Raw genomic sequence first — 22,727 nt, 5'->3', positions numbered from 1 at the left:
ATCATTGCACCTTATCACTATCCAGACTTTGGCGCGAACTGTACAGAACTAGATAGTCCTATCCATTTGTCACCAATTTCTAGCAAGGGAGAGTCGTGCTCAGAACCCAATTGCATGGTAGACTAGCAAGTTCATTTTTACATGTTTGGGCTGCTAAACGCTCCGCGCTTTCCTCAACGCCATCTCTCGGTCTTTTCCGTGGGGGAAGCAAAGGGCATCACTCCACCCAAGTGCTGCGCGGTAAACAGGGTTGGGCGGAGGAACACTGCCAAAATACCTCTCCACGGGCTGGTGTGAAGTCTCGACCCGCCCCCTCGCCCCCTCGCCCCCTCGCCCCCTCGCCCCCAAATCGGCTATCACAACCCAGCCGCTTTTTCCAATCCGGGTCTCTGCTCAAGTTGGGAGTAGTTAGTTAAGCAGCAACTTGGAGCTACTGTTCCCCACACAGCATGTTCACTACCTGCACCATGCTTGCGCACGCTCGCCCTATTTTTTGTACGCCCTGGACATGAATGCGTCCCCACGGGGTCGCACTCGCAACTAGATGTACTATGAATGCTAATAGGGGGCGTTTAACCGACGCGTGTGCATACGCTTTGAACCTGCGCAAGGCACCGAACCGCTATACAGGGCGCGCAAGTGCCAGACGGCGCCAGAAAGAGGTCCCGGCGCCAGAAAAGCGCTCGCCCGAGCCATTGGTCCCAGAGCCAGTTCCAACCCCGGGATCGCCGCGGAACGCCGCGCAGAGTCTGCAGAAGTGCACAGCTTTATCGACAGCGCTTGAAGCATGGAGTCTCTTAGCGGGTACACCCACAGTGATATTGGCTACCGCAGCCTGGCAGTCGGCGAGGACATCGAGGAAGTGAATGGTTAGTGCTTGGACAGGGACGGGAGCTTTCGCGAACTCCAAAAGAGGAATTTTTCCCTGGGAGAGGCGAGCGGACGGGACGCTGCGCGGCTGTCGCAGTTGCTCTTCCATAGCGGGTCCCCTGCCTCCAGCCCACGCGCCGTGGGCTCCAACGCCCTGGTGTCTCTCTTTTGCTTTCCTCCCTTCCCAGATGAGAAACTTACCATGACCTCGCTGATGGCAAGGGGAGGAGAGGACGAGGAGAATACACGGTCCGAACCTGAGAACGGAGCAGAAGCGGAAAACAACGTTGGCACGGAAGGTTCCGTCCCCTCGGACGACCAAGACCGTGAGGGTGGCGGCGGCCACGAGCCGGAGCAACAGCAGGAGGAGCCGCCCCTGCCCGAGCCGGAGCAACAGCAGGAGGAGCCGCCCCTGCCCGAGCCGGAGCAACAGCAGGAGGAGCCGCCCCTGCACGAGCCGAAGCAAGAGCAGGAGGAGCCGCCCCAGGCGACCGTGGAGGGGCCACAGCCGGCGGAGGGGCCACAAACCGCTGAGGAGCCACAGCCCCCAGAGAGGAAACGCCGCCGCCGCACCGCTTTCACCCAGTTTCAGCTGCAGGAGCTGGAGAACTTTTTCGATGAAGCTCAATATCCTGACCTTGTGGCGCGGTAAGTGGCTTGCCCGGGAGGCGCCCAGTTCATCCCGGGACCCTTTCACCGGAGCCAAAAGCCACGTAGGGGGCTCACGGGCGCTGGCTCCGCCTTTGGTTTTTGGGGGACGTGGGGGGCGGGGCGCGGAGGATGTGAAAGACTGGGGCGGGACTAGGGTAAAGCGAGTGAGGCAGGGTCGGATCCCGCCTTTATTTAAAATTTTGGTAATTTGCTCATCATTGGTTGTTTTTGCATTAATTTTGATACGTTTTAATATTGCGTTAAAATATTATTTGTCTTGATTATTGAGTTTTTTAGCGCCATTTACACTGCGCGCTCGTGGCGAGCGCCTCACTCTTTTCGCCCTAGTAACCGCCCTGCCACGTGGAGCGCACTTTTACAACCAGGGGGCGGACTTTTGAGCTTTCGGTAGCCAGCGACCCCTTTCCTTCGCTAGCCTCATCGGAGCGCTCCTCATACCGACCCCCGTAGTGTACGAAGGGGCAGGCCTTTTCTGGCCAGGCTGGAATGGGGGGCGGGGGGCACCTGGACAGGTCAGAGTAGGGTTTAGGGGACCTTTCTGGCTTCGTTGTACTTAGCCTTCGCCCGGCAAAGAGCAAAAAAGAATTTCCCTAGGGCGCGTTTGGCCGATGTGGTTTGGAGTTCCCTCCCTGAGAGTTCACCTCTCCCTTTTACAATAAACAGAAATACTGTGGTTCAATACAGCGCTTTAAAGGTGTTTTGGCATTTCATTTTTTTTTCACGGACGGACTTCCCAAGGAAAGATTTCCAGGGTTGTTCTCTGCTGTTTCACAAACAGAAGAATTGAGTCATATTCAGCTAACAAACCATCGGGCGCTTTTACATATGTTCCCTTTTTCTATCTTATTTAACGGCGAAGTTGTTCATGGGAAAAACCTCCCTAAAGCGAGTCCCAACCGTATTACAGAAAACTGCACTGGGAGGTGGGGGATAGAAATAATGTACATTCATATATATATAATATATCGATATAATATATCGATATATAATATATCGATATAATATATAATATAGATATATTATATACGTATATAATATAGATATATTATATACGTATATAATATAAATATATATATATATTTTTTGAGACAGAGTCTCACTCTGTTGCCCAGGCTGGAGAGCAGTGGCGCGATCTCTCCTCGCTGCAGCCTCCGCCTCCTGGGTTCAAACGATTTTCCTGCCTCAGCCTCCCGAGTAGCTGGGATTACAGGCATGCGCCACCATGCCCAGCTAATTTTTGTATTTTTAGTAGAGACAGGGTTTCACCATGCTGGCCAGGCTTGTCTCGAACTCCTGACCTCAGCACCCTCTTCAGCCTTCCAAAGTGCTGAGCCCAGCCACGTTCATATTATTTCATTTTATCCACAACTCCAAATACTGAATATTTGTAATTTTCTCCCCTAAGAGAGAGACTTGCAGCACGCCTGAATTTGACCGAAGACAGAGTGCAGGTCAGTAAATCTTGAAAAAGCAATTTGGCAGGACAGCCATTCTAAAGCATGCTTTAGGTTTTGTCCTGGACATTCTCAAGCTGGCGTTTTCTGTTGTCTTTTCCATGGTTGGCAAATAAGTTTTGAACAGTAGGGGCTTTAGTGGTAGAAAATAGGATGTATAAACTTCAGATTATGGAAATTGCTCATAAACAGAGGAAATATGATTTCCCAAAGGAAAAAAGATAACTGTTTTCATCTTCCTTCTATATCTGTATCTGTCTTTCTCTCCATATAGTGTATGCACATGTATATGTACATATACACATTTACATACACATATATGCACATGTATACACATACATACACACATACATTCCAATAAATAAGATTAACCTTCTTCGAACACTGGTATCCTCTAGGGAGAATGTTAGTTTTCCCTAAAGGATTACTTCTATATGAAGTCATGTTTGGGGCTCAATCTGACCTCGGAAGTATTCAAATTAATGCACAGAAGAGCTCAGTTTTATAAGAAGGTTCAACTGTACTAAATTATTTAAAATATTTAAAACCTAGCACAAACACTTAGCTAAATGAATGAATTTATATTTAGGCATTGGGGTGAAGGAATAATTCACACAGAGAACACAGTACTAAAGTAGAGAGTGGCAGCCCTAAATTTTAATTTTTTGGGAAGATTTTGATGTCAGCCTGAAAACATTGCTAACATATTTCAATTAAGTGGTAATGGGGAAAACATTTGTAAGCTTTGGAAAACTGTCTTTAAAAAATGAAACAAAAAAAGAAAGAAGAATTTGAATAAAGTTCCCTTACCTAAGAAGGGTGGAAAGATTAGAGAAGAATTATATACAGTCAAACACATGCATTGCAGATGTCACACAAATTCAACTTTATGAAACTACCAAATACATAAGAGAATGTTCGCTTTTTTGTAAACATCTTAGAAAAAACATCTTAGATGTTTTATTCTTTTTGGTGATATTATTTTGAAAAGGTGGGTTTTCTGGAATTTGATTGATTAGGGGCTTCTCTCAGTTCAGGCAAGATTCTTACCTGTGTTGATTTAAAATACCTTTTCATTTACTCAGGCAGTGATGACTAATTTTGCAGGTCATGGGATCAAAAGGTGACTGTTTGAAATTACAGAAGACCATAGCTGCATCAAGGAAGTATTTGCAAAAAAAAAAAAAAAAGTTAGAATGGGCTTATTAGCTTTGCCTCAGGGTGTGTGTGTGAGTGCAGTGATAGAAATGCACTGCACGCCTGTGGGTGTGATGTCTGGAAAAGCAGCCCAACAAAGTAGACCACTGAATGCTGGAGTCCTGATGCCACAGGCCTATAGCCTCAGGTTGGGATGACGTATCCTCTGCCTTCTCAGGGAAGCAAGGTAAACTCAGAGGAAAAGAAAAAAGGTTTGCTGAACTGCTTTTTTCCCTCCCAGGGTTTACATAGGCCTCTCAATGGATTTATGAAGGAAGGAAGAAAGAGCCAGAAAATACTAAGAAGGAAAAAAGACAGTGTTCTCATCTATTTCCAAATTCTATAGCATGAATATACCCCAAAGACACTTTTAATAGAAACTCCCCTCCTTTTCTTTGCAAATATAGTAGACTTATTTTATGAAATCAGTATTGAGAATACAGACCCAATATGGGCCCATACCAAAATTTGCCGTCTTTTGGCTTTGGTTGTGTTTAGGCAGGGGTGACCACTAGCACATCTGAGCCCCTCCCTCCCTCCTCTAAGATATTTCAGCAATAAGAAAATAGCTTCACCTGTTGCAGTTTAAAGTCTCAATGGCATATAGAATTGCATGTTATGTTTTTTTCTATTATGACGTTAACTGTTCAAAATACTAAACCAATTCATTTTTCCCCTCTGAAGGTTTGGTTTCAGAACAGAAGAGCCAAGTGGAAACGAAATCAGAGGGTGCTAATGCTGAGAAACATTGCTGCTGCTGCCCTGGCCCACCCTGAGGACACGTTCTTGGGTGGGCCCTATGATGCTGCTCCTGCTCTGGATCCTGCTTTCTGTGTTCATCTGATGCCAGAAATACCTAGACCACCTGTGCTGCCTGTGCCATCTATGCCACCCGGGCCACCCATGGTCCCTATGCAACCCGGGCCACCCATGGCACCTATGCCACCCGGGCCACCTATGGCACCTGTGCCACCCGGGCCATGCATGGCGCCTATGCCACCTGGGCCACGCATGGCGCCTGTGCCACCTGGGCCACCCATGGTGCATATGCCACCCGGGCCACCCATGGTGCATATGCCACCCGGGCCACCCATGACGCCTATGCCACCCGGGCCACCCATGACGCCTATGCCACCCGGGCCACCCATGACGCCTATGCCACCCGGGCCACCCATGGCACCTGTGCCACCCGGGCCACCCATGGCGCCTATGCCACCTGGGCCACCCATGGCACCTGTGCCACCCGGGCCACTTGTGGCGCCTATGCCACCCAGGCCACATGTGCCTCACACTGGCCTGGCTCCTGTACGCATCACATGGGCCCCTGTCATCAACAGTTATTATGCAGGTCCCTTTTTCTAAAGTAAGGTCTTCATGACAGTTTTTCCAAAGTTCTTTCCTGCCAGATAGAAATTGTGCACAGCACAGCATCAGGTAACTCGTTAGATGCTTGTTAAATGAAATAGATAGATGAACAAAGTTAACGAATGCCCTGTTATTTTTGTAGGCCACATAATTGTAGTATTTTCAATAAAGATGTGACTTAATAGTGCGTTGGTTTTGTATGCTAAATGGGGTCAGTAGAATATGGATGGGAATTGCTAAGGGAATGCAATTTGAATGGAATGGTGAAGAGGCCTCTTCTCATCAGGTAATATCCTTGAGTCACCATCAGTATGTCCTGCACATCACAGAGTTTGCCAAGTGCCCATGATGGGTTTACATTGACCCACCCATTTTCCTTCCACACCTCCCCCCACCCCATCCTCACCCCTCCACCCTGCCCCATTGGGAACATATAAATGTGCAGGATGGGAAGGGGTGAGTCTAGTAAGAGAGCGGTGCGTTTCCAGGGAGGGCCACGTTCCATTCATGCTAAGGAGCTCAGGCTAAATCATGGACTCAGAAACTTACTAAGACGCTACTCACAGAGCCTTGAGGGAACGGGGCAGCCAAATGTGCATCTAGTACTCTCCAAATTCTGCTCCCTGCCCTTCTTTTTTTCTTTTGAGACAGGTCTCTGTCGCCCAGGCTGGAGTGCAGTTACATGATCATAGCTCATTGCACCCTCGAACTCCTAGGCTCAAGCGATCCTCCTGCCTCAGCCTCCTGAGTAGCTGGGACTACGGGTGCACCACCAAGCCTGGCTAGTTTCTGTTGTATATTTTGTAGAGATAGGGGTCTCATTGCAGTGCCCAGGCTGGTCTCAAACTCCTGTTCTCGAGCGATCCTCCTGCCTCCAGTCTCCCAAAGTGCTGGGATTACAGGTGTGAGCCACTACATCCAGCCTGCCCTCCACTTTGTGGAGGAGACAGAGGAATAGGAACTATTCTGGCCCAGAGGTTCTGCAAGTTCAAAGGAGACACAAGAAGGGGCTCCATCAAGACCAGAAAGAGGTGCTCTCTCTTCTCCACTATTAGGCCAGGAGAACCTATTACTGTTGCTTGCCCAGCTAAGAAGTGGGCAGTCACACCTTCCAGTGTGTTTTTCACCTTCAACATCTTTGAGAGAATCTTGGTTCCTGCCAATTAAATTGAAAGGGAACCTTTTGGTTTAGTGCTGTTCAAAGCAAGAGATGGTCCCTGAGCAATGTTCCAGAATAATCACTCATTGAAAAGAGAAGCCGGGGCAGACCATTGCATTTGTTTCCTGCCATTTGTCTTTAGCATTGTTTCCTATGCTGTCCTCTCCCCACCCCACAACAGTCCCCGGAGTGTGATGTTCCCCTTCCTGTGTCCATGAGTTCTCATTGTTCAATTCCCTCCTATGAGTGAGAACATGCGGTGTTTGGTTTTTTGTCCTTGCGATAGTTTACTGAGAATGATGTTTTCCAGTTTCATCCATGTCCCTACAAAGGACATGAACTCATCATTTTTTATGGCTGCATAGTATTCCATGGTGTATATGTGCCACATTTTCTTAATCCAGTCTATCGTTGTTGGACATTTGGGTTGGTTCCAACTCTTTGCTATTGTGAATAGTGCCGCAATAAACATACGTGTGCATGTGTCTTTATAGCAGCATGATTTATAGTCCTTTGGGTATCTACCCAGTAATGGGATGGCTGGGTCAAATGGTATTTCTAGTTCGAGATCCCTGAGGAATCGCCACACTGACTTCCACAATGGTTGAACTAGTTTACAGTCCCACCAACAGTGTAAAAGTGTTCCTATTTCTCCACATCCTCTCCAGCACCTGTTGTTTCCTGATTTTTTAATGATGGCCATTCTAACTGGTGTGAGATGGTATCTCACTGTGGTTTTGATTTGCATTTCTCTGATGGCCAGTGATGATGAGCATTTCTTCATGTGTTTTCTGGCTGCATAAATGTCTTCTTTTGAGAAGTGTCTGTTCATGTCCTCTGCCCACTTTTTGATGGGGTTGTTTGTTTTTTTCTTGTAAATTTGTTTGAGTTCATTATAGATTCTGGATATTAGCCCTTTGTCAGATGAGTAGGTTGCAAAAATTTTCTCCCATTCTGTAGGTTGCCTGTTCATTCTGATGATAGTTTCTTTTGCTGTGCAGAAGCTCTTTAGTTTAATGAGATCCCATTTGTCGATTTTGGCTTTTGTTGCCATTGCTTTTGGTGTTTTAGACATGAAGTCCTTGCCCACGCCTATGTCCTGAATGGTATTGCCTAGGTTTTCTTGTAGGATTTTAATGGTTTTAGGTCTAACATATAAGTCTTTAATCCATTTGTATTTGGTCCAGTTCTTTAATAGCACCAAATCTGGCCTCCGGTAGGGCAAGCTCCAGCAGCAACAAAAACCAAAATGGGGGAGTGGGAGGAGGCCAAGCCCACTATTTTTTAAACATTTAACTATTTCATAGAGCCTTTACCTTTGAGCAATTTCTAGCCATTTGCAGTAATTTCGTGAACACATTTTATGCTATGAAATGATTGCAATGGCTTCAGATAAGGGTGTCATAGTTATACCAGAATTTCTTCTCATCGGAGGTGGGCTTGGAGGGGTTATCAAAGACAAGTTTCACAGCAGTTACATGCTCCCAGTTTGAAGGGCAGCTCTGTTTTCTCAGAAAAGCATACTTCTTTTTTTGCAGTGTTGCCTGATACTTTTTTTTTTTTTTAAGACAGAGTTTCGCTGTTGTTGCCCAGGCTGGAGTGCCGTGGAGAGACCTCGGCTCACTGCAACCTTCGCCTCCTGGGCTCAAGTGATTCTCCTGCCTCATCCTCCCGAATAGCTGGGACTACAGGCGCCTGCCACCATGCCCGGCTAATTTTCTGTATTTTTAGTATAGACGGGCTTTGACCACTTTGGCCAGGCTGGTCTCGAACTCCTGACCTCAGGTGATCCACTCCCCCTCGGCCTCCCAAAGTGCTGGGATTATAGGCGTGAGCCACCACACCAGGCCCGCCTGATACTTTTTATTCCTTTCTTCTCTCCCTTCACACATAAGGATGTCAAGCATTAGCAAAGCAGTTAGAGTCTTAGATTATATCTAAGATTTCTGCAGCAAGGAGATCATTACCTCCCCAGGAGTCCCAGTCTCTGATGGGAGTGAGAAACATCCAGGAATGCATCTGTGATGCCCATTGCCATCCTCACCGGGTGATTTTGAAACTCAGCCTTTCTTGTTTCCCATTGTTGAACTTTTCCTTTTTGTTAACATCTGGTTTCTCAATGCTTTAAGTCCTCTTGGAGCTACAGGGTCTGTACAAACAAAGGTGCCAATACCCCATCCAGCCTTGCCACCCTGAGACTCAAAGCCAAACAGCATCCAGCACACGAATCCCACAGTTAATTCATAACCAATTGGACACACACAAACATAGAACATTTTTTTCATCTCAGGCAGCCTGGAAGAAGCAAAAATACGAATATTCTTTTGCATACGTGAATAGGGTCTTCCAGAGACATTTATATTATTTTCAAGTCATATCTACTTCTTCCAGGTTCTAGATGATTTAAGGAGGGATAGTGGGATGGGGACAGGAAATATGCAAAACATTCCTGCAGATAAATACTTCCTCTTGGCCAGGTGCGGTGGCTCTCACCTGCAATCCTAGCACTTTGGGAAGACAAGGTGAGAGGATCACTTGAGCCCAGCAGTTAGAGACCAGCCTCTATAACATAGTGAGATCCTATCTTTACAAAAAATTTTAAAAATGTAATTGGGTACGTTGGCACATGCCTATGGTCCCACCTTCTCAGGAGGTTGATGTGGGAGGATCACTTGAGCTTGTGAGGTGGAGGCTGCAGTGAGCTATGATCAAACCACTTTACTCCAGCTTGGGCAACAGAGCCAGACCCTGGCTCAAAAAACAACAACAGAAAAATAAACACCAAAACAAAACAAAACAAAAACAAAAAACAACCTTCTTCTCAGTCTAGGTTTTAAAAGGAGGAGGTCTTCTACAATAATCTCAGAAAAAGCATGTCTCTCTCTCTCTCTTTTTAGGGACAGGGTCTCACTCTGTAGCTAGGACTATAAACGCGTGTCACCACACCAGGCTAATTTGTTTTTGTTTCTTTGTTTGTTTATTTGTTTGTCAAGACGAGGTTGCACTCTGTTGCCCAGGCTGGTCTCAAACTCCTGGAGTCAAGCAATCCTTCCACTTTAGCCTCCCAATGTTTGGGGATTAGAGGTGCGAGCAACTGCACCTGGCTTCTAAACAGCATTTCTCGTAAAGCACATTTCCAATTCCCTAAGACATGGATAAGAATTATTGTAATATAAGGAAATTAATTTATAAAAAGGCTTCAGAAATTAGCTCTCAGCAAATAACGTTTACCTCTCATAGATGGTCTTTGCAGAAGTTAGTTTTGGCTGAAAAGTTATGAATGTGATCTCAGGAGGGGTGCAGGAGCTTCAGCATTGTGCAGTACGCTAATAATTCTGGATATACTATTGCTTTCTAAAGTTGTTTCACATTGAAGAACATATGCCAAGGAGCTTTCACAATAATAATTTTTATGGTCAAATTAAGCAGGGAGAAGGTGAGCTATTTAGGGGGACAAGAAGCCTCTTTGAATAAAACTAGATTTATATAACTTGGATCTTGTTTCAAATAGATGTCATCAGAACTCAGAGGTATAACTTGAAAGTGCCTGAGAATCAAAATTCTAAGCCATTACTTGGACTACAAGTAATTAGAAAAAAGGGGCAAAGAAAGAACGGACTAGAAATAATTCTTTAGCTGAGAATACAAGGGTCTCCCTTGAGATAGGTGTGAAAGGTGACTTCTTAAACAAAGGGAGAAATTACTGTAAATATATAGAAAATAGAAGAACAGAGGTTGGTTTGACTTTTTTTCAAAAGAACAGACATTTGCCCGAATTTTGATCATGGGGTGTTATATTTAAAATTGGGCATGTTCTGAGCATATATGGATGTATTGTTTTTCTACCCAATCATTTGGAGCTGGTAGCTCTAGGAATTGTTGAAAACCTGAAGGTAAAATATGGTGCTTGAATAGAGTCCTGGCCAGATGCAGCAACTCACGTCTATAATTTCAACACTTTGGGAAGCTGAGGCCGGAGGATCGCTTGAGGCCAAGTGTTTGAAACCCTCCTGGGCAACATAGCAAGACTCTGTTTCTACAATTTTTTAAGAAAATTTATCCTATAGTCCCAGATACTTGGAAGGTTGAGGCAGGAGGATGGGTTGAGCTCAAGAGTTTGAGGCTGCAATGAGCTATGATTACACCATTGCACTCCAGCCTGGGCAACACAGCAAGACCTTGTCTCTAAAAATAAATAATTAAATAAAAAATTGAGTCCTTTACTGAATTTCCTAATTGGTAAATCCAACTTTGTCTAATTCAAATTTCTGTATCCCAGGGACTCCTACTGATGGAAGTAGGGGAGTTAGTACAAAGTGGTGCATAGATCCTGGAGCAAGGCTCTCAAACCTTGAGTGGAGGCTCTCTGGAGGCAGTACATATCATAGCATAACCCTCATCACACACTCCTCTTTCTGAGAATGCTGCATGGAATTGGGGGAATTCATCCGAGACTTTCCTAATGCTCCCTTCCAATTAGTCAAGGCAGTAGGGTGACCCAAAGAGAATGAACCCTTTGCCTCAGACACCTCCTTTTTCCTAGCAGGCACTTTCTCATGTTCCTTTGCAAGTGAGACGAACATTCGTGAGTCCTGCGGTAAAAGTATGGCGACCACAGGGAACCAATCCCATCATTTCATGCCACTCTTCCAAGCAATGGGCCTTTCTCTTTCTAGGGGACACGCAATTTAAAGGAAGAGACCATGGCATTCTTTTTGAGCCGAAGGGGGCTTTCACAGCCATCCAGTGCACTCTCTTCATTTTACAGATGAGGAGACACAGGCCCAGAGCAGTGGAATGGTCTGCCCGAGATAGCATGCAGAGTTCATCCCAGAGAAGGCCAGCTTCTGTATCGCCATGTCCTCCCCTGGTGCCCAGGACTGCCCAGCTGGGGGCAGCACATACCTTTGCAGGTGTAGCTCCTCAGTGTGTATCACCTCCAGCTGCCCAGACCTTTTTCCTTCAAGGGGCTATAAACTCAGGGTTCCTCCCCAAGCCTCGGCACTGGGCCATTTTACCTCTAGGAAAAGTAAGCAACTTCCCCTGAAGGCATGCAGTATCCTGGTGTCCACTCTTGAACACTGAACAGCAGGGGCTTGAGAGAGTGATGCAATTTGTACCCTTCTCACAAAAGGCCGAGTGTGCTTCCACTACAATAATCCTCATTTCCCCCAATCCCCTTGCAAAGCTATGCCTGCCAACTGGCAGCACAGCACATAAGCAACAGCCAGTTCTGGGCTTGTGTTGAATTAACTTTTTTTGTAAAGTAGGCTAATAGTTTGGAAACTGTCATTATGCAATTTGTATTCATTTTGAAATGTGGTTATTTATGCTTTGCCTTGATCAATGTCACACTCTCTCCTTCTCAGATGTTAGCACAGCACTATGGGGCAGGGACCCAAGGTGCAATTGGTGTAAATTTAATTTTCAAATGCACCCCAGTGGTCTGTGTGCCTCCCCATGAGAAGCACAGATCTTAAGGAGACTGTCTGGATTCCCAACATTTACATGCAAATATTTTTAGACTCTAGGAATACAAAAGACTCTTTCTGAAAGCACACTCTGTTGTGCTTCACAAACAAGGGGACACAAGTGATTGAAGAGATGGCATACAGGCATGGGCAGCATAATTGATACACCTGGACCCTTCTGAAACACAGCCCCCAGACAAAACTAGGGTCTCTATGAAAACTGTGGAGTCGGAACACCATTTTCTATTCCAGGCTCAAGAATCTTGGTTCAGGACATAAATAAGAGGCAGGGTAGAGACCAAGGAAGAGTCTCTGACTAATTCCCTTTGAACAAGAGAGACAAAGAGATGAAGCAGATGTTTGAAGTCAGGAGTAGGAAATCAGGCTGTCGTGACCTAGGGGAGAAAGAAAGCCATATTTATGGCTGGGGACCGAGCTGTTGCTGTGGTGTGGGGAGATAGGTGGTAAGTTGGCACTGCCAACTGTATAGTGTCTGTGGGAGGTAGCCAGTGGGGCTCAAGGAGGTGGCTCTAGCCAGCAGGGCTTTACAGAAGAGAAGACAGGAAAAACAGAACACAGGTTCATACGCAAATCAGTCCCTAGTATCTCTTTCCCCAGTCCTCATCACACGGCAAAGTAATGCGGCTGCCCCTTCTCTTTTCCTCTCATTCCTACCTTCCATTAACTCAACTGATCATCCCAAGGGGCCTCCCCAGGACTGAAATATTCATGAGGAAAGAGGGAAAACCAGGATAGAGAAGGTGTCCTATGATATGATTGTCCCTGGCCAAGGTGCCAAGCCCCAGTACCTCAAGAAATACCCAGGATGGTTCTGTTTCTTCACTTTAACCAGAAGGAATTTCCAAGCATGTCCAATGAATTTCATGGGCCCACCTACCATATCAAAACCTCAATTCCAACAGGGAGTCACAGTCACACAGAAATATTGCAAGGTACTGAATTGGTTCTTCTGCTGTTTATTTAACATAGAGGCTTAGACTTTAGGGCATCTCCATGGCCCAACCTGTTCTTCCATTAAATGAACATCTACAGTCTTAAAACTCTGCTTGAGGGTTCAATCCATTCATTCTAAATAGGAAGCAAGAAGGCTGGTCAGCAATTGTGATGGTCAACAGGCAGGACATGAAAAGATAAGAAGGTCATCTTCACAAGTATGAAGTCCCTGTACAAGGGTAACAAGCAAAGCCCAAGCCAGAAATCAAGGTCTGTTCACCTCACACTACTCATCATTTCCTCCCTGGAGAACCCTGAGAAGGCCTCAACCCACAGGCAAAGTTCAAATGGCATTTTGAATTTCTCTGTTCATAGCCCCACTCCCTGACATTTCAGGGATCTTTGCACAAGTGTGGCTTGTTCTCTCCCATAGCTGATAAGCCTTGTAATATTATATATCAATGTCTCAGTTAAATAGGGTCATATTTGCAGAGAACATTGGTTCATCAGGATTGTGTATTTATTGCAGCGTAAGGTAAATCACAGGAAAGTCTTTTTTCTTTTAATCCCTTTTTCCTTTTTAAGTCTTGTAAAATTATTTTGCTATGGTTTTCATTGTGTTGTGCTTTGTATACCATTTAGAGAAGTCCCAGGGGTCAGCATCCATTCGATCCAATTGCCCGCTTCTTTTTCAGTTACAGTCTTAGCAAGGAAGTTTGATCTCCAAAATGATGACCCTGAGGCACTGCAACCACACAACGGACCTCCAGAATATGCCATGCTCATTTCTGACCCACACCTTTCTTAGCTGATATTGTTCCATCCCCCTTCCTCGTCTAGCTGAATCATTCTGGGCTTGCTTCTGTCATGCCTTTTCCTCCTCCTTTCAACTCTCCTCCTTCCTCTTCCTTCCCTTTCTCAACCTTACCTGCCCAGCTCTTGTCTCCCCTCCCTGAACCCCTGTGGGCCTGAAGTGTGCATCACTCATTTGACAGGAACCTTCATAACTTACAGCATCCCACTAAAACCAAACTGTTTTGTGGATGTAATTCCTGTATCCCTTACCTGCGCAGTAAGCACCTGGAATTTCCATCTGGTTCTCCTACTTTTCTTATTCCCACTTTGCACCTACGATGGTGCTGTACATTTAACAATAATAAATAGTGATAATGGTAAGAGCTAAAATTTGCTAAGGGCTTACAATGTGCCAAATACCATGCTACGCATTATGCATGAATTAATAACTATCGCTATTTTGCAGATGAGGAAATTAAGACAAAAGACCTTAAATAACCTACCTGAAATCACACAGCTGATAAGTGGCTACGATCGAATTCAAGCCAAAGACTTTGAATCAAAGGTTTAATTTTGTTCGCTAGACTCTTTAAATTTGAGAGGAAAACGGACTAATGCATATTTTCACTATTTTTTCAACGTAAAGGATAGAAATAGACAAAACATGGGTTTCTTGTTAATTTTCAGTTCATCAGAAAGTGCCATTAAAAAGAATAATCCCCATTTCTTGAGCATTCTGACCTATTAAGGATTTATTTTAATATATCATCCTGCAATATTTCTGGATAAAAACTCAGCATTTAAAATCATTGAGTATCAACCTGGGAATTTTGATCTCATTTGTTCCTCTACCTGAACCTTTTCTCTGTTTTAAGCTTTCCTTTTTAAAAGAGAAAGCAATCTTCCCTTTTCTAGGTGAATGGAGGACAGACTGTGAACAAACCATATCATTGGAATCTGGAAGCTTTATATTTTCAAAAGAAAGGTAAAATGAGTCATGAATATGGCCAACTCTGCTTGTTTGAATCAAAGGGTGTCTCTTTTGCTGATTTTTGTTTGTTTTTTGAGACAGTCTCTCCTTGTCACCCAGGCTGGAGTGCAGTGATGCAATCTCAGCTTGCTGCAGCCTCAACCTCCCGGGCTCAAGCAATTCTCTTACCTCAGCCTCCCCAGTAGCTGGGACTATAGGCATGCACCACCACACCCTGCTAAGTTTTGTATTTTTTGTAGAGATGGGGTTTTGCCATGCTGCCCAGGCTGGTCTCAAACTCCTGGGCTCAAGCGATCTGCCCACATCCTCCTCTCAAAGTGCTGGAATTACAAGCATGAGCCACTGCGCCCGGCTGTGTGTTTTTTTTTTTTTAAGTTTATCAGACAATAGCTATGAAAGTAGTTATTGGACTACAGGCACTGGAACTGCAGGCAAGCACCATCACACCCAGCTAATTTAATATGGAAACGTTCATGTTATGTATATTTCACCATAACTTTTTAAATGAAAAAGTAGTTTGTGGAGCGTTTCTTGCAATTCTACACTCCTATATGCAAAGGAAGTCTTGTTCTTTTATTTTTGAAGAAAACTGTCTTGAGTGTATCAAATGCCATAGTTCTACTTTTTCCCCACCTCCCCAAGGTCACTGTACCTGAAAAGCCCTTATTTATGGAACCAAGTACAGGGCAGGCATTTTCACACACTCTCTCCCATTTTAATCCTTTTTTTTTTTTTTTTTTTTTGAGACAGGGTCTCACTCTGTCACCCAGGCTGGAGTGCAGTGGTGCAATGACGGCTCACTGCAGCCTTGACCTCCCAAGTGATCCTCCCACCTCAGCCTCCTGAGTAGCTGGGACTACAGGTGCATGCCACCACACCTGGCTAATTTTTGTATTTTTTGTAGAGAAGGGGTTTCACCATGTTCCTCAGGCTTGTCTTGAACTCCTGAGCTCAAGCAATCCACCCACCTCGGCCTCTCAAAGTGCTAGGATTATAGGGGTGAGCTTTGCACCGGGCCTTTTCTTTTTTTCTTTTGAGATACCGTGTCTCGCTATGTTGCCTAGGCTGAACTCAAATTCCTGGGCTCAAGCGAGCCTCTTGCCCTCAGCTTCCTGAGTAGCTGGGACTACAAGCGCATGCCACCATGCCCAGCTTTCCACATTTAATATGTCTGCATTGTTCTCAAATAGCAAATGCCAGCCTGAGCAACACAGTGAGACCCTGTCTCTACAAAAAATTTTAAAATTCGCTGGGTGTGGTGACACACTCACGTAGTCCCAGCTACTTGGGAGGCTGAGGTGGGAGGATCACTTGAGCCTGGGAGGCCAAGGCTTCACTGAGCCGTGATGACCTCACTGCACTCCATCCTGGGCAACAGAGCAAGACTCTGTCTCAAAGAGAAAAAAAATAAAATAAATTGTAAAAAAAGAAATAGCAAATAAGCAGCACATTTATCTCTGAATATGTCCACAACAAAAGTTTTGTACCTTAAATGCTGCAAATTATAAACGTCACAAGCTGGAATTAAGCAATGCAGGGCCAGAGGGCTATATCTTACTTATGTCTGAATTCACTTTTTTACATTTTCTCCCCTTTCACACAGTAGATGTGAATCTATAGTTGTTAAATTGTATTTGGAATCTGTGACACCACTGTCCATTTGGCTGTGTTTTCAAATCCAGTTTGTTGGCCAAATTTTGGAACTACGTCAATTTCCACCCCCTTTTGGATAGTGAGGACGAGCTTCCCCACACTAAGCATTGGCCTCTAGGATGGTCAACCCACAACGTCTTCCTCTGGGGACCCGGTATGCAGCAGAGCACTCAGCTGCTCCTCCCAAGTCTCATGGCGAGCTCTGCATCTGGGGCTGTTCCCACTCCCTCTTTCTTTTCCACACATACACATGCATATGTGCACACACACACGCACACACCAGATCTTTTTTAAATTTTATTTTATTTTATTTTAAGTTCCAGGATACATGTGTAGGATGTGCAGGTTTGTTACATAGGTAAAAGTGTGCCATGCACACAACAGATCTTTAACTTCAAAGTATCCTGGAATGATCACATCAGTTCATTTCCTTCTGCCCTTCTTTTGGTCATTAGAATGCCCTCAACAAGCTCCAGCCACATCATTTCCACCTGTTGGCAGATATAGCTGTCAAGCTGCCCCCAAATGAGGTCATATGAGAAACAATTGTCTGTTGATGGCAGCGTTTTTCCAGTGAGAAACTCCAATTGGCGAACACAGGAGTTCTGGAAATATTTCCTAAATCTAGTGGCCTAATATCATCAAACTCCTTCCTACAAAAAGCAAGAAGAATTCATTATCAGAGAAGAAAGCCTGCTGAGCCAGGTGTTAGAAAGACCGACAAAGCCAGCACCCCAGCAGGGTATCTTGGCTCGTGAGTCTGTATTGACTAAGAAGTATTCAGGAAGAAAATTAACTTTTAAAAGACCTTACAATAACAGATTAGTGATTTAAAACTTTTTTTTAGTCTTGCAATCCTTTTAAACAATTAGTGGCATAATTGGAAAGGGTCTACAAATTAAAATGGACTACCTATGAAAGGGCTCTCCCCACCACTCCCCCCGCCCAGTACCATCCTCAGAACCCTGCCAAGGTGCACTGAATGACAGCCATCACCTGCTCTTTGGAGGGTCTCAGATTGTCAAGAGGGACAGTGAATGGAAGTCGAATGCCCTGGTAGCTCATAACACAAATTAATTCCAGAGAAGGGATCAGTGTAGTCACTGTAAATGAAAATAATTCCTTCCTCTGGGCTGGGCTGAAATTCCACAGGAGGTGCCCTCCGAAAGCCCGACTCCACTGGTCACCTGAGCCTGTCGGCCAGTGGACTCTGGCCTCCCCTTACTTCCCATTCAAAAAACAGGCTGCTCTAGGGAAACCTGGCAAGAGGAGCATCTTACTGCTTGTGGGAGGGGGAGAGAGGGTGTTCTCTGACGAACTAAAGCACTTAATGCGTCCCACCAAATGTGGGATGCATAGATCACCCATTGTTGCAAAGTTTGTTTTCACAGGCAATTGAGGTGAAAGTGTATACCTTGGCATCACGAATGTCAAGCGGTAGGGGTCTCCCCTCAAAATGTTATTAGAAAGTTCCCCCAACCCCCATCCCAAGTCTCATAACCTCTCTGCCTAAATTTAGCTCTTGGATCTCACCCTGTGACTAATTGTTTTTACATATAGGATGTCCATTTTTGCCATTTATTTATTTACTTGGGTCAGGGTCTCCGCTCTGTCGCCCAGGCTGGAGTGCACTGGTGAGAAGAGAGCTCACTGCAACTTCTGCCTCCCAGAATCCAGCGATCCTTCTGCCTCAGCTTCCTGAATAGCTAGAACCACAGGTGTACACCACCATGCTCAGCTAGTATTTTATTTTTCTTTTGTAGAGACAGTGTCTCACTATGGTTTCGAACACCTAGCCTCAAGCAATCCTCCTACCTCAGCCTCCCAAAGTGCTGGGATTACAGGTGTGAGCCACTGCACCCGGCCTATTTTTGCATATTTTGTAGTATTCTTCACACTGATTATTTTAATGTCTGCATTCATATATTATAATTTGTTTATATTATTTCATGGTAGATAATGAGCAAACAGATATTTGTTAAATTAATAAACATCTTTGTGTATATGTGTAAATATATATACATACATCTATACATATATAAGAGCAGAGAGATTTATACTTTGAAATTATTTTCTTAGGATAAATTTCTGGGGCTAGAATAGTCAAAATGTATGACTCTCTTCATTGCTCTTGTTACATATTGCCATAGAAAGCTGTATAGAGCTTTGATTAAGAACACAGGGTTGGCTAGGCACGGTGGCTCACGCCTGTAATCCCAGCACTTTGCGAGGCCAAGGCGGGCGGGTCATTTGAGGTCAGGAGTTCGAGACCAGCCTGGCCAACATGGGGAAACCTCGTCTCTACTAAAAATACAAAAATTATACGGGCGTGGTGGCGGGCTGAAGAATCTCTTGAATCTGGGAGGTGGAGGTTACAGTGAGCCGAGATCGTGCCATTGCACTCCAGCCCGGGCGACAGAGTGAGACTCTGTCTCAAAAAACAAAAACAAAACAAAAAACAGAAAACAGGGCTTGGACTTCAACAAAGTTTTTTTAGACTGGTTCTGCTCATAGTAGCTGTGTGATGGTGGACTAGTTACATCACCTGTCTGAGTCGCAGTTACCTCATTTATAAAATGGGAGAAATAATAGTTCCCTTGCACAGAAATGTTATGAAGAAGGTGGGCACAGTGTTGGTTACTGTTATGATTTTCATTTCCAACATACATATTTCCCCACAGCCTCATGAACACTGGATTTTATCAATTTTTTTTTTTTTGAGACGGAGTCTCACTGTGTCACCCAAGATGGAGTGCAGTGGCAGCGATCTCGGCTCACTGCAACCTCTGCCTCCCGGGTTCAAGCAATTCTCCTGCCTTAGGCTCCTGAGTAGCTGAGATTACAGGCTGTGCCACCATGCCCCGCTAATTTTTGTATTTTTAGTAGAAATAGGGTTTTGCCATGTTGGCCAGACTGGTCTTAAACTCCTGACCTCAGGTAATCTGCCTGCCTCTGCCTCCCAAAGTGGTGGGATTACAGGCATGAGCCACCGTGCCTGGCCGCAGGTGGACGGCTTGAGTACAGGAGTTCAAGATCAGCCTATGCAACATGGCAAAATCTCATCTCTACCAAAAAATACAAAAGATTAGCCAGGCGTGGTGGCGCACACTTGTCTGGAGGCTGAGGTGGGAGGATCACCTGAGCCGAGGAAGTGGAGGCTGCAATGAGGGGCAATCTTGCCACTGCACAGCAGCCTGGGCAACAGAGTGACACTCTGTCTCAAAAATAAAAAGAAATGTTTTTTGTTGATTAGGTATGAGGTATAAAAACAGTACTTTGTTGTGTTTATATTTCCTTGTAGCATAATAAGGTTTACATATTTTTTAAGTATTTAATTTTTGTAACTTTTGTTCTGCAAATTGTCTGTTCTTTTACTTTTAAAACATTTTACCTTCAAGGATTTTGTGGTATCCTTTCAGAGTTCAGTACATGTTTTGTTTTTGTTTGGGGTTTTTTTTTTTTAGATGGAGTCTCTCTGTCACTCAGGTTGGAGTGTGGTGGAGCGATCACGGCTCAGTGCAACCTCTGCCTCCCAGGCTCAAGCGATTCTCCTGCCTCAGCCTCCTGAGTAGCTGAGATTACAGGCACCCACCACCACACCCAGCTAATTTTTAAAATCTTTTTAGTAGAGATGGGGTTTCACCATGTTGGCCAGGCTAGTCTCTAACTCCTATCCTCAAGTGATCCACCCGCCTCGGCCTCTCAAAGTGCTGGGATTACAGGTGTGAGCCACCGGGCCAGGCCAAGTTTTTAAACATGTTTAAAATAACTAATACTTATCTGTCAATTATCACACTATTCTCCACATTCTATTGTGGGATAGAATATTTTTTCTTCGCTTTGTGGTCCACATTTTCTTTTCTGAGTTTTTTTTTTTGTTTTGTGTTGTTTGTTTGTTTGTGTTTGTTTTTACAGGTGTGCCACTATGCTTGGCTAATTTTTTGTATTTTTAGTAGAGGCAGGGTTCACTATGTTGGCCAGACTGGTCTCGAACTCCTGACCTCAAGTGATCTGCCTGACTCGGCCTCCCAAAGTGCTGGGATTACAGCTGTGAGCCACGGCACTCAGCCCCTTTCTGGGTTTTTTTATTGTTTCAATCCTTTAAAAATTGTCCTCCCACAGCTAGATTTATACTTTCTCAAATAATTGAGTTTATGAAGAGCTATCTATTCTATTCTTTAGATTTAATTTTACATGATTTTTAACTCAGTTAAAATCCCAACTGAGATCTATTTTGCCTTATAGTAGGAAATAGGTAGTTCTAAATTTATTTTTCCACATTACTATTCAGTTGTTCTCAAGTGCTCACTTAATATTAAATACTTCACTCATTGTGTTATGGTGCATGTTTGACATCTGTTAATGTCATATATGCTTAAAGTTATTTCCAACCTCTTGCCTTCATTCTATTGATAAATACTTCACTTCTGAGGCAGTATCACAGTTTTAAGCATTACTGCTTTGTATCTTGTTCTAATATGTGGTGAGATGAATCTGTACTTATTACTCTTTAAATTATTATTTTGTTTTCTTGCTTATTTTTCCATTTTAATTAAAGTTGTATTAAAATTAGAAAATTGTTTGGCACAAATTGCCATATTTACAAATATGCTATCTTCCCATTCAAGAGTAGATAAATAACAAGCTATTTTACAAATAATACCTAAAGCCTAAATATTCTGTCGGTATTGCTGGAGTCTCACAATTGCTCATAATCTTTTCTCCCTTTGGTAACAAGGGCCAATTCTCTGCAACATTCAGCAGCTGTGGTAAGTGGAATAATAACCCCAGTCTCCCAAGGACGTCTGTGTCCTAATCCCTGGAACCTGTGAATGTGTTATGTTACATAGCAAAGGAGAATTAAGGTAGAATATAGAATTAAGATTGTTAATCTGATGTCCTCAAAATAGGGAGAGCCAGACGCAATGGTGTGTACCTGTAATCCCAGCTACCTGGGAGATTGAGGTGGGAGCATCAGGAGGATGGCTTAGGCCCAGGAGTTCAAGGCTGCAGTGAGCTTTGGTCACACCACTGCACTCTAGCCTGGGTGACACAATGAGACTTTATCTGTAAAAAACAAACAAAGCAAAACAAACAAACAAAAACAAGAGAGAGAGAGAATGGAGAGCAAGAGTTGAGACCTCATCTGTCAAAAAGAGAGAGAAAGAGAGATTCTCTAGGTGGGTCTAATGTAAGCACAAGGGTCCTTAAAAGTAAAAGAGAAAGGAAGAATAGGTGGCTAGGTCAGAATGATGAGATGTGAAAAATCTAGACTCACAATTGCTAGCTTTGAAGATGGAGGAGGCGGCCAGGAGCCAAGGAATGTGGGCTGGACTGGAAACAAGTTGTCTGCCAGAGCCTCCAGAAGTGAATGCGGTGCCATTGATACCTTTCCCCCCCACTTAGTAACAGTGTCTCACTCTAACCCAGGCTGGAGTACAATCATTCCATCATGGCTCACTGCAGCCTCAAACTCTTGGATTTCAAACCATCCTCCCGCCTCAGCCTCCCAAGTGGCTGGGACTACAGGCATGTCCACCACACCCAGCAAATTCTATATCTTTTGTAGAGGCAAGGTCTCTTTTTGTTGCCCATGCTGGTCTCAAACCCCTGGCCTGAAGGGATCCTCCCACTGCAGCCTCCCAAAGTGTTGGGATTACAGGCATGAGCCAGCATACCCAGGCCCATATGATAAATAAGTTTATGTTTTAAGCCATGAAATCTATGATAATATGTTATAGCAGCTACAGGAAACTAATACGTTTGCTCAGTAAAAGCTGTGCAAAGGATTATTCTTTCACTGACCTTGTTCCTCTCTGCCCTCAACCTATCTCTGAGGCCAATAAAAGTTAGCAGGAGGACAGGTACAGTGGCTCATTCCTCTAATCCCAGCACTTTGGGAGGCCAAGGTGGGAGGATCGCTTGAGCCCAGTAGTTCAAGACCAGCCTGGGCAACAGAGACATAACCCATCTCTACAAAAAATGTAAAATTAGTTGGGCGTGGTGGCAGCACCTGTGGTCCTAGCTACTCAGGAAGCGAGGGTAGGAAGATTGCTTGAGCCCAGAGGGTTGAGGCTATAGTGAGCCGTGATCATGCCACTGCACTCCAGCCTTGGTGACAGAGTAAGACTCTGTCAAAAAAAATA

The 22,727-nt window shown here is 44.6% G+C and overlaps 1 protein-coding gene across 1 annotated transcript; it reads left to right on the top strand.

Moving 5' to 3' along the window:
- The first annotated feature begins 709 nt into the window (after positions 1 to 709).
- ESX1 (ESX homeobox 1) lies at positions 710 to 5,738 on the top strand. Its single transcript, XM_003262139.4, has 4 exons — positions 710 to 869; positions 1,059 to 1,518; positions 2,948 to 2,993; positions 4,878 to 5,738. Exons 1-4 carry the CDS (start codon positions 788 to 790, stop codon positions 5,553 to 5,555), a joined length of 1,266 nt encoding a protein of 421 aa, XP_003262187.2. The 5' UTR covers positions 710 to 787; the 3' UTR covers positions 5,556 to 5,738.
- Positions 5,739 to 22,727: the final 16,989 nt, after the last annotated feature.

This window comes from Nomascus leucogenys, chromosome X, assembly GCF_006542625.1.
Source record: "Nomascus leucogenys isolate Asia chromosome X, Asia_NLE_v1, whole genome shotgun sequence".
NCBI classification, from domain to species: domain Eukaryota; kingdom Metazoa; phylum Chordata; class Mammalia; order Primates; family Hylobatidae; genus Nomascus; species Nomascus leucogenys.
Note: the sequence above shows the minus strand (reverse complement) of the source record. Positions and strands in the feature narration are given on the sequence as shown.

What these genes read in the sequence shown, in the direction of transcription:
- ESX1 (XM_003262139.4), top strand. Translation starts at nt 788, where the DNA reads ATGGAGTCTCTTAGCGGGTACACCCACAGTGATATTGGCTACCGCAGC. An exon ending in GGACATCGAGGAAGTGAATG is followed by an intron (nt 870 to 1,058) that starts GTTAGTGCTTGG and finishes CTCCCTTCCCAG; the next exon opens with ATGAGAAACTTACCATGACC. An exon ending in TATCCTGACCTTGTGGCGCG is followed by an intron (nt 1,519 to 2,947) that starts GTAAGTGGCTTG and finishes TTCTCCCCTAAG; the next exon opens with AGAGAGACTTGCAGCACGCC.